A 19404-nucleotide genomic window follows, 5' to 3' on the forward strand; every position below is an offset into this window, starting at 1 on the left:
TAATAAACATATAGTTTGAAAGACCTCTTAAAAAATTGTTGGTTATGAGTTTAAAATATGGTGAATCTCATTAGTTTCATAATTTCAGGCTTCTGTTTTTTTTTTTTTTTTTTTCTGGCCCTAAAATTAGCTATTCCATGCACTGGTTGCTGCTTTAATACTTTTTACATTCTGTCACTGATTGTTATTGTATTTTTCGTGCTTGCTTGTGTGTGTGTGTGTGTGTGTGTGTGTGTGTGTGTGTGTGTGTGTGTGTGTGTGGGTGTGTGTGTGGGTGTGTGTGTGTTCGTTCAGTCATAAGTCAAGGGTGAAAGGTTATCTGAGGCTGAAGATGGCGTACCTGCCGAAGAACGGTGCTCAGGAGGAAGAGAGTGGCGAGATGAGGGAGGAGGCTGAGGTGAGCGCTCTCTCTCTTTCTCTCTCTCTCTCTCTCTCTCTCTCTCTCTCTCTCTCTCTCTCTCTTTCTACGTCTGTCTCTCTAACTCTCTGCATCTTTCACCCTCTCACTCTCTGGTCTCACTTAATGTCTCTCCCCATCTGTCTATCTCTTTGTCTTCATCTCTCTCTCTCTCTCTCTCTCTCTCTCTCTCTCTCTCTCGCTCTCTCCCCCCATGTCTCCCTTTCTCCCACTGTCTCTCATTATCTCTTCGTTCGTCTGTAGTGATCTCTTTATCTCTCTCTCTCTCTCTCTCTCTCTCTCTCTCTCTCTCGCTCTCTCCCCCCATGTCTCCCTTTCTCCCACTGTCTCTCATTATCTCTTCGTTCGTCTGTAGTGATCTCTCTCTCTCTCTCTCTCTCTCTCTCTCTCTCTCTCTCTCTCTCTCTCTCTCAGGGTTGGGAGGTGGACTCGGTAGATCACGGCGGTTCTCGTCATTCTCAGCAGGTCCTTCCTCCATTGCCGGCAGGTTGGGAAGAGAAAGTGGATAATCTCGGCCGGACGTATTACGTTAATCACAACAACCGAACCACGCAGTGGAAAAGACCCAGCACAGTGTATGCGCACACAAACACACACACACACACACACTTAACGTACGTCACTCAAGTCTTTATCCTATCTTCAGTTTACTGTTGGTTGCCATGGTTTCACGGGTACCATCACAACGACCGGTTCTGTAGACATGGAAGCAGTGACACAAATTATGTGTCTCAGGTGGGAAACAATAAGTAAGTTCACCTCCGTCTCTCACCTATCAGTAATCGCCATGTCACCTCGCTCCTTATTTGCATAAATTTGTACTCGCCCCACCCACTTTGCATTGCCGAACAGTTTCACTCATCTCTCTCTTGGGCTCCCTGTCAAATTCACACTAACAGATAAAGCGTCGGTTAAACATCATTCATACACGTCACCTAGGGAACTGACAAAGTTTTGGCGCCCCTTCTGTCCTGATGCCCTGATGTCTGTGGCATTGTTGAGGATCCAGAATCTTACACAGTTGCACTACTCAGGATATCTTCCTTGTGTCGGAGACAGGTTTTACAGTACTTTAATTTCTGAAAGCGTTCAAGTGCAATTGAGTGGAACCTGGGTGCGTTCTCCCCCTCAGTGCGGTTCTTTAGGAGGTTCTGATTGAAGTGCTGTCGATTTGCTTCTGAGTCAACTCTCTTGAGCAAGGGATTCGTCTCCAAGTCGACTCACTGCAGGAAGTGAATCAAAAATGCTGTGTTTTGGCTTGCAGTGTTTTTTTTCTGTAAATATGAATGAAGTGAGTGAAAATCTGAGAAAAGATCCATGTTTTTGTTTGAGTTAATAGTAATAATAATAATAATAAATCCTGCTGACTAGCATTGTTTCAGGAAGAGGTGTGATGTCATTTCCTGCTTGTTGTGTCTCTCTGTCTGGCAGTGACATGGTATCCGAGACGGAAAGCGATAATCACCTGCGTCAGATCAACCAGGAAGCGCACAGAGTGTTTCGTTCCAGACGTCATATCAGCGAGGACCTGGAGAACGAACACCTCGACCCCCGAGACCTTGATGATGTGAGACTGACCTTTGACACCCTTGTTTGTCCCTTGTTTATAAATATTTTTTTTATAAAAGCAGTGTACTCTATGTTCTTGATTGATCTTGATATTTTACAGTTCTTCTGAACAACAAAAAAAATAAATAAACCATTCCTTTTTATTATTGGGCAATTTTTATTTAGCCCCTCCCCTCCCAGTCCTGGGACCCTATCACAGAAGAGGATTTCTCAGGGATGAGTGAGGCTGTGGCTGGCCCCGCCCCCGCCCCCTCTGCCACACCCATTCATCAGTTCAGCACTCCAGAGTTTTCAGAGGAGATCACCATGAGGCTGTCACTCACGCCTAACACCAACGGAGAAATGAGTGGAGCGAACAACACCGGGGTGAGAGAAGGAGGGAAGGATGGATGGATGGATGGATGGGGGGAATCTGTAGATGGATAGCGGTATGATAGATGGATGAGGGAGAGGTGTATATGCGAGGGATATATGGATGGATTTAGATGGAACAGCAGAGTCCAGTCGAACTTACAGGGTGCCATTACTTTTAACACTGACCTGCTGAATTGTTATTCTCAGTTGTGATTGAGTAGAAATGAAAGTTATAGTTTTAAAATCTATATTTTACCGATTAATCTATCCTGATTTTTGCTAAATTATATTTAAATTTGAATAATTTTAATATTACAAGTATTTTTTGCAATGATTTAGCAGTTGTTTAGTTTTTCTATTCCTTTACTGTTAAATATATTTAATTAATTACATTTTTTTACCTGTTTTTCAAGAATATATTTCACAGAAATATTTGTATAAAACGTCATGTACGTTAAGATAATTTTATAATTATATAACAATATTATATTTATAATTACTCATCAGTTATTAATAATAATTAGGGCAGCGAAAGCCGATGACGTGGAGAAACGTAGCTTCATTTTTTCATCCCGATTTTGTGCTTGTTAGTGAATTTAACGATTAAACCGTGGCGTATGACTTAAGTGGAGTATTTATATGGGTTACACCTGCTTTTCTTTTTTTAATTATGGCTAATCCGACTGCAGGCTCATGCTAACACTACTGATGAGGATGGAGGGATAGATAGAGTGATGAAGTGATTGATTGGTAAAATTGATGGGATGGATGGATGGACTGACTGATTTGGTGATTTGGACAGAGGGCTGGATATATGAAGAGATGTGTGCATGAATAGAGGAATGGACAGATGGATGGAGAAAGGGACATTCATTAGAGAGATTGAGGGAATGGTGTAATGGTCAGAGGGTATGGGTTGATCGATCTCTCTCTGTCTCTCTCTCTGTCTCTCTCTCTCTCTCTCTCAGTCTCTCCTGTCATCCAGGTTGCGTTCCTCCAGTATGACTGATGGAGTGAGTGATCAGGCTCAGACTCCCTCGCCTATGGTACGTGTCTTTCCTTCATCACGCCTCATTTCTTTCTTCCACTCCTCTCTGCACGGGGCAATTAGTTTACTTACCCACCTCTCTCTCCCTCCCTCTCTCTCTCCCTCTCTCTCTCTTTCTCTTCTGTGTTTATTTATATATTTTATGCTGCTAAACCTGAAGCACATGCTCTGTGTCACTTTTCCAGTTCTTCCTCATGGCAAGTGGCTTTAATCAGAGAGAGAGAGAGAGAGAGAGAGAGAGAGAGAGAGTGTGAGTGTGTGTGTGTGGGAGCTCTTCAATTTGTGTTGTTATTGTTAGGAGAAACCGTTTATTCTGGTATTTGTGTAACTACCTCTCGCCTCTCTGTAAAGTGATTCTCTCCCTGGAGGCCTGATCAGAAGAATGTAGGATGTCATGTACGTACAACTGGATGAGGCATGTTTGTGTGTCATCATTACGTTCGGAAATACTGCTATTAAACCCTGAAACTAAGGTTTTAAAATGCTCCTGAAATCACCAATACAATGATTGATATATACACACACACAAAGTTTTTTTCTTTTGAATTTTATAGTTTGTCACTTCTTTGAAAATTCTTTTTTGCTGACTTATCATGTACTAATCTTGTTCATTCCTATGAAATGCTCTGTGGAGCGTATATACTGTATGCCCCACGCCCAGGGGGTGGGTCTTGCTCTACAGTAGCAGTTTGTTTGCCGTGAACATGCTTCAATGCTGTTATTGGCCGTACACCTACACACACACACACACACACACACATACACACACACACACACACACACACACACACACACACATACACACACACACACACACACACACACACACACACACACACACACACACACACACATGCTATTCCCCTTTCCAGCTGAGAATAAATGGATGTTTGGGGTTTTTTTGTATGTTTTTTGGAAGTGGGCGGAGACCGAGAGCATCCGTAACAGCTGCAGTTTTTGGGTTTGCACGTTTCAGCCTAGCGAACGTATCGAAGCTCTCTGATTGGTTGAGTTAGTCGGCGCTGGAGAGCAGAAACCAAAGCGAGCAAAGTAAACAGAGAGCTTTACCTTCTTCTTCTTCTTCTGAGTTTTCTTTTTTTTGTAGTATGATAAAATTGTCAAGATGACTTTTAAAATCTAGGTGGAATGATGAAGTAAAACTACGTAATGCTGGACATCGTAGCAAGCCTTCATTGTAGGCCTTCATTGTAGCAGGCCTTCATTTATAATTTTTTAATATTATGAATACAGAGTACTAGCCCCCTGCTGGCCTGGAGATCAAGTGCCTGATCATAATTTGTGTCCACCATTTGGCATTTTGTCTTTACATCCATCGGAAAACGAGTGTGTGTGTGTGTGTGTGTGTGTGTGTGTGTGTGTGTGTGTGTGTGTGTCGGTGATCAAACTGTGTTCGTTAGGAATGTTTGGTATCCAGTGAAAATGTATGGATGTGTGTTACTGATTTCTCATAAACATCATATATTAAAACCATATGTGGAAGTTATTAGACCCATCATGTGACCTTTTGCTATTTTTGTTGTTCTGAGAAGGTGTTTGTGTTGTTTAAGGACCGCTCTCATGGTTGTTTGAGTAGTTTCAGACATACAGATTCGTCTTGGTTTTTGTTTTCGTTTTCACTTTCTCGTGACTGTTTGGTGGAAACAGTTTCTGCTGCACGGAAGGGGGCGTGGCCAAGATAGTCGATCTGTGAATTATTTAGCTGGGAGGGTTTTTTTTTTGTTGTTTTTTTTTGGGGGTGAGCGTAGAAAGAGAAACACCTCTGAAGGTGGAGTGGAAGTGCTCGGACTTGCCGGATGAGTCAGTCGGTGTGCTCGCAGTCTGGCATGTTTGAGGTTTGAGGTTGCGTGAGGATGTTTCTCTCACACAGTGGATTTTTATGAATGTTTTGTCTGTTTGTGTTGGAATTCTGTCGTTTCGGATGTTGGGAGAAGCTCGCTGCGTTCTTCACAGCCTTGTCGTGGACACTAAATGTCTTCCTCAGGGTCAGAAGGTAAGACGGGCTTCACTTCAAGATCCTGGAGGTTCTGAAATCCTGAAACTAAAATAAAAATGTTTAACTGTTTAAAAAGTCAACATGTAGGGGGTCAGTACTTTCATTTATTTATTTATTTATTTATTTATTTATTTTTGTTTTAAACCAATTTAATTTGATTATTGTAATATTTATAACTTTTTAATGAAGCGTATATATGAAGTCGGTGGGGTTGTGACTGACGGAGCGACGGCTTTCATACGGGTTGGTGTCAGTGTCACGGTTAGGATAAGTACACAGCCATACAGGATCATCTGCGTCTCCGTGTGGACCAGGAGATGGATTGGAGATGCCAAGAGACACGTCATGGCGTGGTTTTATTAGCTGCTAGTCGCTACACTAGTACATGCAGATTCCCCGAGCTGAACGTGAGCAAACCTGTTCATGAAATCATCTCGCTGTAATGACGGGAAGTGAAGCTCACGTTAACTCAGTAATAATGTAACATCTGATTGGCTAATGAACTGTAGTGTGAGGAACATCGTCATCTTCTTCATAGTCCTCTTCTGCCTCTTTTCTTCTTCCTCTACCTCTTTCTCTCCTGTACCATTTCTTCTTCTTGTGGTCCTCCACATCTTTTTTTTTTTCTTCTCCGTTCTTTCTGTTCCTCCTTCATCTTTCTGCTGTTCTTCCATTTCTGTTTATTCTTCCTCTTAATCTTCCGCATTCATTACTTCTTCTTCTTTGTCTCCTCATTCTTTCTTTCCTACTTCATCTTTCTCGTGTTTTTTCTTCTTCTACTTCATCATCCTCTTCTTCTGCCCCTTACTCTTCCCCTCCATTTCTTCTTCTTTTTCATGTTCTTCCTTTTCCATTTATTCTTCCTCTTAATCTTCCACATTCATTTCTTCTTCTTCTTCATTTTTTCTTCCTCTACCTCTTTCTCTTCCTCTCCATTTTTTCTTCTTTTTCTCCTTCTTTCATTTCCTTCTTCATCTTTCTGTTGTTCTTCCATTTCCGTTTATTCTTCCATTTAAGCTTTCACATCCATTTCTCCTTCTTCTTGTTTTTGACTTCCTAATGCATTTCTCCTTCCTTTTCTTTTCCATTTCTCCTTCCTCCCTCTTTTTCTCTTTCTTCTCTTTCCCTTTCTTTCTTTTTCTCCTCATGGTCCTGATACTGAAGGTCTAGGCTGATTATTTTTTTCTGTTTTGTGTTCTGTGGATTTTGTTTCGTCTCTGTGTGGTAGCTTTTTCCTGGGATTCATAAATCCAGAATATAGGAAAGATATAGCATTTATATTTCCTATATTCTAAAATACAGAGTCGTAATACACCGTGTGTGTGTGTGTGTGTGTGTGTGTGTGTGTGTGTGTGTGTGTTTTTCGCATATTGTTGATTTTTTCGTGTTGATTATTTCACAAATAAGGGTCCGTTGGGAAAAAAAAAAATACACACACAGCTGATGTTGGTGCTGTATTGCTGCAGAGACAGGAAGTGACATCATCTCCTGGCTTTAAACCAGTTCCTCTGGAGTAAATTTATTCATTAATTTTAGGGATGCACCGAATGGAATGTTCGGCAACTGAAATAAGTGAAAAGGCCGAATGAATTTGACCGAACAGTGACGTGTTTGATGAAGCGACCAAATAGCCTAGCAACCAGAGTGAGACGCGCGAATGTCACGACCTCGATGAGGGGGCACGTGCATGCACGAGCTACGTGCTCTTCGGATGTTTACTGTGGACACGTGTGTTTTCTTTGTTTCTGTTCCGGAGTATTCTGTCACATCGCGAGACGTGAGGGAGTAGATTATGGAAGCAGGTAAAGACGTATTTATTTAAGGGCAGGCAGACAAATCCAAATCGTAATCCAAAAAATGTAGTCAAGACAGGCAAAGGGTCGGGCGATCGGCAAACAGGCATAAACGGGTCAAAGCAGGAATCAGAGTCGCGGTCACAGAAAACAGGGTCAAAACACAAAACAAGAAACATGAACTAGTACTATGGACTGGGAGCGGAAAAACCAGTGGGGACTACATGAACTAATCTATAGTTTAAACTATCTAAATCTGTCAAGGGACATAACATTAACAACGTATCTAACTCTACTATATCTGCTATAATACTCTGCGAGGTGTACAGGGACGTGAGCGGTATACATCCCCAATATAATCAGCCGAATAGAACCCAATAGAACCATGTTTTGCACTCTTGTCAGTGCACTTTTTTGTTGCAGGCTACAGAGTGTTCCATTCTTTCAGCGGTCAGTTATAGGCCTAACATCGGCTATTCAAGGGGGCTCGAAGATGACCACATCAAAATATTTTTATTTTACTCATTTATTTATTTAAAGTTATATTGTGCCTTGTTGGTAGCCTATGCCTGCTGGATTTTTTTTTAAAATGTGAAAAATGTGTTAATTAAATATTTTGAAATTGTAGTTTTTGTAATTGATTTTTTCTTTGAAAAGCTACACCAAATAGTAAAAAGCACATTTGACTATTTAATTTATGCAACGGTGAAAAAAATGGCAAAATAAATGGAAAAACGCAAAAAAGCGTGGTTGGTGTTCGGTAAGTTTTTCATTATATTCGGCTTCGGCCAAGAATTTTCATTTCGGTGCATCCCTAATTAATGACCGCAGTAGAGACGGGTCAGCGTGTTCATCTCCCTCAGCGTTGAAATGAAAGAGTTAGTGTTTATAACACACATGATAACAATCCTGTCTCAGCTGTTCTGCTTCTTCTGACTTCTCTCCTCAGACGCTCTAATCTAATCTAATCCACTGTCTAATCCAGTCTAATCACTACACTCTGGCATTTATTCCTCTAAGTGTTTGCTTTTTCTTTATTCACAGACTCTAAAATCCTCGCACTTAATATAAGTATTCACCGAGCCATTAAATTCACACCAGTGATGAATATAATCTTCACCATCCCTTTAATGTCACTCCTGAGCACACAGATTCCCTACCCTGTTATATTGCATACACCGCCCCTTTAAATTCACTCTGATTCCTAAATCACCTCCACCATCCCTTTCAATTTAGGCCAATCCCCAAAATTACAGACTCCGCCCCTTTAAATTCACCTCCAATTACCAAATGTTCCCAAAAAATAACCTCCAGCGTCCCTTTAAATTCACTCTGTTCCCAAAAAATAACCCCACCGTCCCTTTAAATTCACTGTGTTCACAAAGCTTCACTTTGTTGTGCTTCTACATTCTACTTTGATTTTTAAAATGTTCTCCACCGTCCCTTTAAGTTCCCCTTTAAATTCATTCCTACCCTAAAAATCACCTTTGATTACAAATATTTCCTTCACTCTTCTGATTGAGAATATTTCTTAATCATGCTTCCTGATCACTCCTACTCTTTCTTTCTCTGTCTCACCCTCTCTCTCTCTCTCTCTCTGTCTCTCTCTCTCACTCACACACACACACACACACTCTCTCTCTCTCTCTCTCTCTCTCTCTCTCTCTCTCTCTCTCTCTCTCTCTCTCTCTCTCTTTTTCTCCTCCTTACCCATGATGCCTCTGTCGTGTAACTGAGCTGTTGTGTGTCAGCAGACGTCGCAGTCCAGACGAACCCGAGCCCAAACGGTCACAGGCCTAGAGCAGCCCATGGTAATACACTCTTCCTCTTCCTCCTCCTCCTCTTCCTCCTCTTCCTCAGTCTATCACACACTCTTCTGGTTTCCTTTCATTTATTTTAATTTCATATATTAAGTTTTTCATTTCACGCTGGTTTTCGTGGTGAGGTGTGTACTGGGGATTGTTTTACCATCATACCCGGCCTTCATGTTTTATATTATTGATTTTTGTTTTTATTATATTGGTGTGTGTGTGTGTGTGTATAGCTTTTAGTCAGGATTCAGACTTTTTAATTAAACACGATATCTAACCCAATCATCATCTTCACTCTCCACTGCTTATAACGAACGTGAATCTGTAACGCAGGTGGCCAAGCAGCAGAGCCGTGTGTATTGTGTAACGCGTGTATCGTGTGTATCGTGTGTGTGTGTGTGTGTGTGTGTGTGTGTGTGTGTGTGTGTGTGTGTGTGTATCAGCTCATCATTTCCTCCTGATCTCAATCTGTGACAGATCAGCATCAGTGGCTCCTGAATCTCCAACATGGTTTAAACTGAGTGTTCATCTGTTTAACTGTGTGTGTGTGTGTGTGTGTGTGTGTGTGTGTGTGTGTGTGTGTGTGTGCGTGTTTCAGTCCCTGCCCTCAGGTTGGGAGGAGAGAAAAGACACCAAGGGCCGAACTTATTACGTCAACCACAACAACCGCAGCACGACGTGGACACGCCCTATTCTCCAGGTACAGCAGACTGACTGTCTATCTGTCTGTCTGTCTGTGACTACATTTACATGGACAGCAGTAATCTCATTATTGACCTTATTCTGAATAAGACAGTATAATATTCTGATAAAGGTGTTTACATGAGTCGCTTTTAGAATATTGCGTTTATGTTCCTGTTTTACGTGTTATAGAACATAGATCGATTAACGGCACACGTCATTACATCCCAGCGCCACGCCGTCCGATGTTCCCTCCAAACATACAGTTGGTCTTTATGTACCTTATACAGTTTTGGGTGTTTTAATTGTTAACTTTACAAAAGCTTCAAGTGCAGTTAATTATTTGTCATGCTACACGTGCTAATATATGACTGCTTGAAACCGTGGGCTGTGTCCAAAACTGCGTACTGCTGTGTGTATGTGTCCTGTCGCACAATACGGTGAAAACTCCCACACGGCGTTAATAGTGTGGTTAAGGTGTGTACATGTCTGTAATGCACATCGATAACAGGAACACTCCACATGTCTTAATTCCATTTGTGTTTACTTCGAGTATGACTTTAGTCGGATTAAGGTCATCAATAATCTCTGTTTACATGTGTACATAGTTTCTTAATCAGAGTATCGTCTTAATAGGGTTAATATCGGATTATTGTTGCCCATGTAAACATACTGATTGTCTTTGTATCTGTCTGCCTCTTTGTCTGTGTGTCTCTGTATCGGTCTCTGTCTTTGTCTTTGTCTTTCCATCTTTCTGTGTGGGGGCCCCTGTCTGTGTTTTTCTGTCTGTGTATCCCGCAGTTTGTGTCTCTGTGTGTCTGTGCGCCTGTCTATCTATCTGTCTGTTAGAATATGTGATAGTGTAAATGAGAGTCTGTGTGGAGTGAATTATGAAAGTGTGTGTGCGTGCATGCGTTGTTCCTCGTAACCCCCTCCTCATTTCCCTCTGCTAGCACACTGAGGATGGAGTGAGTTCTCCTGCAGGAGCTGTAGGAGGTGCTGTAGCTACTACACCTTCGTCCAGCGGCCATCTTAGTGAACCCCAAATACGCCGACCTCGTAGCCTTAGTTCCCCCACAGTCACCCTGTCCACTCCTCCAGAGGTGAGACTCATCCTTCCCTCTATCTGACCAGCCCTTACCGTCCCCTCTATCCATTTTCCATAGTTTATTTTTCTGTCCTTTAGTTTCCTGTCTTTTTATACTAACTCTGTTACTGTATTACCTGGATTATTAATCACTCGGGATTATAAAACTCTCCTGAATTCTCTTCTATCTGATCTGAAGGAACACCACAGAACACTTTTATTGTTACTATTATTATTATTATTATTATTATGATTGTTATTATTATTATTAATATCAATAATAATTCACCATTTTACTTTTTATACTGGTATGGGAGTGTTTCAGAAAAATCTGTAAAGCAGCCGGAATAACAATCCATTAATAATCCAAAATAAACAATAATAAATACAAGTTCTGCGGAATAGTTCTTCTTCATCAGTTCATCATCATCAGTTCTTCAGCTGATTTAAATATAAAAGAATAAACTAACAGCTTCTCCAGTTCCTCTCTTTAAAGCAAAACGTTGTATTTCGAACGTTTTCGGGCCTCAAGGTTGCAACCTCGAGCATGATTACGAAACACTGTGTGATGAAATGGTCTTTGCAGCTGTTGTGCATATCAGGTTTGATTCCTCATCGCTGTGTGTGTGTGTTTGCGTGCTAGTCAGCATGTGTACGGTTTTTCCCTCTTCTTCTTGGCAGCAGTCTTTAACTGGCCGCTGTGTGAAACCTGTTCCTTTGGAGTCAGTGCCGCTTGGCCATTTGCCGCAAGCGAGCGCGTTCCAGGACCGCTGTCTCGTTCTTCACAGAAAGAGCCACGGTGTCTCTCCATTTTCCGTCTTCATCGCTTCTAAAACGCTTACAGTGCATCCGGAAAGTATTCACAGCGCTTCACTTTTTCCACATTTTCTTATGTTACAGCCTTATTCCAAGATGGATTAAATTCATTATTTTCCTCAAAATTCTACAAACAATACCCCATAATGACAACGTGAAAGAAGTTTGTTTGAAATCTTTGCAAATTTATTAAAAATAAAAACCAAAAAAAGCACATGTACATAAGTATTCACAGCCTTTGCCATGACACACACAATTGAGCTCAGGTGCATCCTGTTTCCACTGATTATGCTTGAGATGTTTCTACAACTTGATTGGAGTCCACCTGTGGTAAATTCAGTTGATTGGACATGATTTGGAAAGGCACACACCTGTCTATATAAGGTCCCACAGTTAGCAATGCATGTCAGAGCACAAACCAAGCCTTGAAGTCCAAGGAACTGTCTGTAGACCTCCGAGACAGGATTGTGTCGAGGCACAGATCTGGGGAAGGGTACAGAAACATTTCTGCAGCATTGAAGGCAATGAACACAATGGCCTCCATCATCCGTAAATGGAGGAAGTTTGGAGCCAGCAGGACTCTTCCTAGAGCTGGCCGCCCAGCCAAACTGAGCGATCGGGGGAGAAGGGCCTTACACAGGGAGGTGACCAAAAACCCGATGGTCCCACTGACAGAGCTCCAGCGTGTCTCTGTGCAGAAAGGAGAAACTTCCATCTCTGCAGCATTCCATCAATCAGGCCTGTATGGCAGAGTGGCCAGACGGAAGCTACTCCTCAGTAAAAGGCACATGACCGCCCGCCTGGAGTTTGCCAAAAGGCACCTGAAGGACTCTCAGACCAAAGATTGAACAAAGATTGAACTCTTTGGCCTGAATGGCAAGCGTCATGTCTGGAGGAAAACAGGCACCAGTCATCACTTGGCCAATACCATCCCTACAGTGAAGCATGGTGGTGGCAGCATCATGCTGTGGGGATGTTTTTCAGCAGCTGGAACTGGGAGACTAGTCAGGATCGAGGGAAAGATGAATGCAGCAATGTACAGAGACGTCCTTGATGAAAACCTGCTCCAGAGCGCTCTGGACGTCAGACTGGGATGAAGGTTCATCTTCCAACAGGACAACGACCCTAAGCACACAGCCAAGATAACAAAGGAGTGGCTACAGGACAACCCTGTGAATGTCCTTGAGTGGCCCAGCCAGAGCCCAGACTTGAACCCGATTGATCATCTCTGGAGAGATCTGAAAATGGCTGTGCACCGACGCTCCCCATCAAACCTGATGCAGCTTGAGAGATCCTGCAAAGAAGAATGGGAGAAACTGCCCAAAAATAGGTGTGCCAAGCTTGCAGCATCATTCTCAAAAAGACTTGAGGCTGTAATTGCTGCCAAAGGTGCTAAAACAAAGTATTGAGCAAAGACTGTGAATACTTATGTACATGTGCTTTTTTTGTTTTTTATTTTTAATAAATTTGCAAAGATTTCAAACAAAATTCTTTCACGTTGTCATTATGGGGTATTGTTTGTAGAATTTTGAGGAAAATAATGAATTTAATCCATCTTGGAATAAGGCTATAACATAACAAAATGTGGAAAAAGTGAAGCGCTGTGAATACTTTCCGGATGCACCGTATTTCACCTTCCCATCACTCTAATCAAACAGCACGCGACAACAAACAAGCGATCCTAAAGTTTGCCATTTTTAATGAACAAGGGTTTACAGTAACAGGAGGCGGAGCCATGTGAAGTGTAAGGTGGGGCAAGTGAGTTTCGTAGCGAGAACCCTACACTTGAACTCCGGCTGATGATTTCTACTTCCTGTTTGCAGGGAGCCAATAGCGTGCCGCATCCTCGGGCGGTGAAGGACACACTCTCGAACCCGCAGTCCCCTCAGCCTTCGCCTTACAGCTCGCCCAAATCCCAACACAAGGTCACTCAGAGCTTCCTGCCCCCGGGGTGGGAGATGAGGATCGCCCCCAACGGACGACCGTTTTTCATCGACCACAATAGCAGGACGACCACATGGGTGAGACACGGGCGTGCACACACACACACACACACACACACACACACACACACACACACACACACACACACACACAACAACAACAACAGACCACTTTTCCTCTGTGATCGTTCTGGTTTTTTACCCAGCTCATGGTTTGAATGCCGAACTGTTATGTAATTAGATTCTGGAGCTCTGCATAGAATAGCGTAACCATGGCAACAACAAAAACATCCCCCATCACTGTCAAATCCGTTATACACCTTAGACAGCTAACTTCTCAGAAACTGTACACACCGGTAACATGCAGGGTGACTGATGTGTGATTTAACAGACAGTAGTTATCCTGCTCTTGTAAACAGCGTTTACTTTGGCTTCATGGTTTGTGCTTTTGGTCAACTTCCTTCCTGGGTCACGCGCGCCGCTCCACTTCCTGTCCTGGGAAACCGAGACGGTTTTCAGCTCATTAATGTGGAATAAAAGCGAAATATTTCCAAAAATATGTACTGAGATATCTTGGTTTGGCATCATGGTGCTTCTTAAAGAGCGAGCGAGAGAGAGAGAGAAAGTGTTTGTGTGTGTGTGTGTGTGTGTGTGTGTGTATGTGTGTGTGTATGTGTGTGTGTATGTGTGTGTGTATGTGTGTGTGTATGTGTGTGTGTGTGTGTGTGTGTGTGTGTGTGTGTGTGTGTGTGTTTACCATGTTACACACACGGCCGTTGCTGGGTTTTTTCATTACTCAGTGTGTTGTTCAGCAGGTGATTTGCAGCGACGATGCCGTTCCCACGCTGATCAACCAGAAACACACACACACACACACACACACACACACACACACACACACACACACACTGTGCTGGATACCTCCATCTTTAACTCACCCATGAAATCACACACACACTAACCGAGTGTTAATAAGGTGTTTGTTTTGTGATGACGGAATGAAAACTAGATCAGATATAGATGTTTTTCTCCTGCTGCTGGTTGGTGTCTTCACACTGATTTGCCTCGTCATTGTTTGTTTTGAATCACAGTATGACGTGTGTGTGCACGTGTGCGTGTGTTTGTGCGAGCGTGTGTGTGTGTGTGTTTTGAGCTGCAGTCAGGATACTGATGACGTAAGGCCTTATGACATCTCTCACTTGCCTGTTATTCTACAGATGGAGGAGCCTACTTGTTTCACGACTTCTCTCACACACACACACACGTGCGCGCATACACTTGAGGCAGATGGGTTGAAGACAGTCAGTGCGCCACCTGGTTTGCGTGCGTGCGTGCGTGTGCCTGCCTGCCTGCCTGCCTGCTCTTTTTTGTAATGAATAATTGCTGCATTTTGTATCACTATTGTACAGTGTGTAAGGCTGCAGTATTGCACTCTGCGCTACATACAAACACACACACACAAGCATTCCTCTGTTCAGGGGAGAAGCAGTGCATTATGGGGAACCAAGAGTGAATAGTCTCTTCTGTTTAATGAGAGTTAAAGGACTGACTGAGCTCATCTCTCTCTCTCTCTCTCTCTCTCTCTCTCTCTCTCTCTCTCTCTCTCTCTGTCTCTCTCTCTGTCTCTCTCTCTCTCTCTCTCTCTGTCTCTCTCTCTGTCTCTCTCTCTCTCTCTCTCTCTCTCTCTCTCTGTCTCTCTCTCTCTCTCTCTGTCTCTCTCTGACTCTCTCTGTGTCTGTGTCTCTCTCTCTCTCTCTCTCTCTCTCTCTCTCTCTCTCTCTCTCTATCTATCTATCTGTCTGTCTCTCTAATTCTCTCTCTACTCCCACCCCCCATCCCTCAGGAGGATCCACGTTTAAAGTACCCCGTTCACATGAGGGTTAAAGGAGCGCTGGACCCCGGCGACCTCGGCCCACTTCCTGTGAGTCCATAAAGACAACCAGTGACCCACATTACCCACAATGCACTACTGCTCACTCAGAGACATTAACTTGCCTGTCTCACTTATTGCTGTCTGTCTGCCTGCAAAAAAACTAAAGAGTGAATTAATGCCGAGATACGAGAGTCAGTTCTGTGTATAAAGATGTGTATGCTCACCTATTCCTCTCCCCCCCCCCAGCCGGGATGGGAGGAGCGAGTCCACGCAGATGGAAGAACGTTCTACATCGACCACAGTAAGATCCCTGTTCCCTACACGCTGAGAAAATAATCAGTTTTGAAACACTGATATAAAATTATTCCTTCTAATCACAGGTATAACACACTGTGTGTGTCGTGCTGTTAGAGGAAAGTTATCAACACCAGGGTGGTGTGATGAAGTGGCATTCCTGTTCTCACCCTGAAGCTGATAATGTTCCTCTAACAGCACGTCACCGAGTGTTTTATTCCTCTCACACCGCAGCGACTCGCCAACGACAACGATCTGTAATTTATTAAAGAACACCACGTGATGCTTTTTATCCATTTGTAGTTACGTTTTAATTATTCCGAAATAAATTAATTTGTGTTCTCAGCTATAAACATTTCTCTCTCTAAAAGTTAATAACAACAACAAAAAAACCGCAGAGCGTAAACTCTGTCCTGAAGATTCTCTGAAAATGTAAAGCTATAAAGGGATACAAAAGTAAGATGGGTCTTTATTTATTTATTTATTTATTTATTTATTTTTAAGTACGTTAAATAAAAATTGCTATCATTGCCAAATTGCTGTGGTATAAGAGAAATCAAACACTTTAGGATGGAAAATAATGGCCTTCAGGGTGGTAACAGTGACGCCGCTTCATCACACCACCTCACTATTGATTAGTTTTCCCGGAACAGCACCACGCCTGTTGTTTTCTTCATTAATAATCACAAAATAAAGCCGTCAAAGTCCACAAGGCCGCTAACAATAACAAACAAGTGACGCTTTAACGTCTTCTTGTAGAATTCACGCATTCACTGAGGACAATATCGTTTCAATTATATTGGGTAAAAGCATTATTATTATTATTATTATTATTATTATTATTATTATCTTAGTCATTGTTTTTAGGATTTTAGGGGAATCCTTTTATTATTATTATTATTATTATTATTTTAGTTGTTTTTAGGGGAATCCTTTTTATTATTATTACTATTGTTATTATTATTTTAGTCATTGTTTTTAGGATTTTAGGGGAATCCTATTATTATTATTATTATAGTTTTTAGGATTTTAGGGGAATCCTATTATTATTATTATTATTATTATTATTTTTTTTTTTTTTTATTTATTTTTTAGTTGTCGTTTTTAGGGTTTTAGGGGGAAATGTCTCTCTCGGCGCTGTGTACCTGCAGCTCTTGTCTCGCTCCACACTCTCTGATCAACGGCAGTGTGTTATCTGATCCTTCGGGTCATATTACACCTGTTTGTTCCGCAACACTGCAGTGTCACCTGTGTATACACACACACACACACACACACACACACACACACACACACACACACACACACACACACACACACACACACACACACACACCCCCGCCTCTGATGGGATTAACAGGTACATGATTAAGCCCTGTTATTATTTCCTCGGGTATAAAACACTAACACAGTGATGTTTCCCCAAACAGCGGCGTTAGTGTTTACGTGTTAGTGTGTGTGTGTGATGTAGAGTACACCCTGTGCTGTGTAATTATTTAATAATCAACTTGTTTTGTTTTTTTGTTGATTTGTGTAATTTATTAAGCCATCTTTAAATGAAGTTCATTATAAGATTCGATCAGTGCTGGGGATCAGAATCTGAGAGAAATCGAATGTAAATATTTTGAAGAAATTAGACACTTGGTGTTGCTTTAAACGCCGCAAACATCTCCAACAAATCTGACAGGCTATAATATATAAAAAAATTTTTTACCAAAACCGAATTATCATGAAGCAGCAACAAAACAAAAATAATGGCACCCCTCATACAGCACATTTTTGTTCCTACTCGAATAAAGACAAAAATTCAATTTTTACGTTCAGTTCTACTTTAACGCCATGCTTTTTCCCCTCAAATAATGTTTACAGTATAAAGTGCAATAAATAGGGGGCACTATGCCATTATGATATCCCTCACTGCCCTTTTGTAGATTATTTACATTTTTTAACTTTTTTTTTCTTTTTGTTTTTTACTTCCACGCCGTGCAGCCCTGGTGTTAATTCAATTCCAATTCAATTTTATTTGTATAGCGCTTTTTACAATAGACATTGTCTCAAAGCAGCTTTACAGAAATATCAACATGGTATACAGATATTAAAGGTGTGAATTTATCCCAACTGAGCAAGCCACTGAGTGGCGACGCTGGCAAGGAAAAACTCCCTAAGATGTTTTAAGAGGAAGAAACCTTGAGAGGAACCCGACTCAGAAGGGAACCCGTCCTCATCTGGGTAACAACAGATAGTGTGAAAAAGTTCATTATTGACTTATATGAAGTCTGTATGGCGTTAGAAGCAGCCGTAGTCCCAGCAGTCTGGAATTGGAGTAGATGATAGCTCCATCCAGAGGCAGGACATCCGAAACGGATCAGGCAGGTCCGGAGGTTAAATGTTCTGAGAGTGAGCTGTGTGAGTGTTAGCACCGTTCTCGAGTACCGTTCGTTCCTGTTGGTACCAGAAATGCTGCAACTGGAACCTGTGGTACTTTAAACATGATTCTAAAGAGCTTCTCTCTGTTTTTCTGTCAGACACAAAGAACACACAGTGGGAAGACCCTCGACTACAGAGTCCCGCTATTACAGGACCGGTCCGTCCCTCTCTCTCACTCTCTCTGTTTGTCTGTTTTTTTTTAATAGTCTCTCTCGCTTTCTCTCACTTTCTCTCTCTCTGTCTGTGTATCCCTTTCTGTCTGTCTCTCTGTGTCTTGATTGGTCTCTCATTTTATTTTTCTCTCCATTTCTTTCTGTGTCTGCTTCTCTGTCTCTCTACCTTTATTTTGCTCTGTCTCTCTCACGCGCTCTCTCTCTCTCTATCTGTGTGTGTGTGTGTCTTTCTGTCTGTCTCTGTTTGTCTGTCTGTCTGCCTGAGTATCCCTTTATTTCTTTGTGTCTGTCTCTCTCTCTCTCTGTGTTTTGTTTGGTCTCTCATTTTATTTTTCTGTTTGTGTGTGTCTCTCTTTTGGTCTCTCTCCCTCTCTCACACTGAGTGTGTGCGTGTGTCTTCCTCAGGCCGTGCCATACTCGCGAGAGTTTAAACAGAAGTATGATTACTTCAGGAAGAAGTTAAAGAAGCCAGTAAGATTCAACACAAATTCTCCAAATCCATCATTAATAATATTTAATTCTAAAGTTTTATAAACTTCAGATGGAATTTTTAATTGTATGTTTATTCAGAAAACTAAACATTGCAACGCTGTGTGTGTGTGTGTGTGTGTGTGTGTGTTTTTCCCCCCAGGCGGACATTCCTAACCGTTTCGAGATGAAGCTGCACAGAGGCAGTATATTCGAGGAGTCCTACAGGCGGATCATGTCTCTGAAGAGGCCGGACGTTCTGAAGTCCCGCCTCTGGATTGAGTTTGAGTCGGAGAAAGGGCTGGACTACGGGGGCGTGGCCAGGGAGTGGTTCTTCCTTATATCTAAGGAGATGTTCAACCCTTATTATGGGCTGTTTGAGTACTCTGCTACGTGAGTGTCAAAGCCATTCATTCATTCATTCATTCGTCTCGTGCTATTTTTATACCTTCTGATACTGAAGCAGCTGCAGAATCTCCCAGTCTTCTCTGTGCTATATTTATACACGTGTGTGTGTGTGTGTGTGTGTGTGTGTGTGTGTGTGTGTGTGTGTGTGTGTGTGTGTGTGTGTGTGTCTGTGTTTGTCGATGTAGGAATAAAATGGGAAGGAAGGAATAAAAAGGGGGAGAAGAACA

General features: G+C 42.1%; 1 protein-coding gene across 5 annotated transcripts in view; it reads left to right on the forward strand.

Moving 5' to 3' along the window:
- nedd4l (NEDD4 like E3 ubiquitin protein ligase) overlaps positions 1-19404 on the forward strand; it is a 64180-nt gene that overhangs the window by 34955 nt on the left and 9821 nt on the right. For 3 of the 5 annotated variants that reach the window (XM_017492554.3, XM_017492556.3, XM_017492551.3), the window contains 14 exons: positions 295-397; positions 833-993; positions 1850-1985; positions 2153-2353; positions 3310-3387; positions 8951-9007; positions 9606-9707; positions 10642-10791; positions 13415-13612; positions 15378-15455; positions 15654-15708; positions 18227-18285; positions 18707-18772; positions 18933-19162. In XM_017492554.3, the coding sequence (XP_017348043.2) occupies positions 295-397; positions 833-993; positions 1850-1985; positions 2153-2353; positions 3310-3387; positions 8951-9007; positions 9606-9707; positions 10642-10791; positions 13415-13612; positions 15378-15455; positions 15654-15708; positions 18227-18285; positions 18707-18772; positions 18933-19162 (1674 nt within the window). The remainder of the gene's footprint in view (positions 1-294; positions 398-832; positions 994-1849; positions 1986-2152; positions 2354-3309; positions 3388-8950; positions 9008-9605; positions 9708-10641; positions 10792-13414; positions 13613-15377; positions 15456-15653; positions 15709-18226; positions 18286-18706; positions 18773-18932; positions 19163-19404) is intronic. The other 2 variants (XM_017492553.3, XM_017492552.3) reach the window with 2 other exon arrangements.

The sequence above is a fragment of the Ictalurus punctatus genome, chromosome 18, assembly GCF_001660625.3.
Source record: "Ictalurus punctatus breed USDA103 chromosome 18, Coco_2.0, whole genome shotgun sequence".
Lineage (NCBI taxonomy): Eukaryota > Metazoa > Chordata > Actinopteri > Siluriformes > Ictaluridae > Ictalurus > Ictalurus punctatus.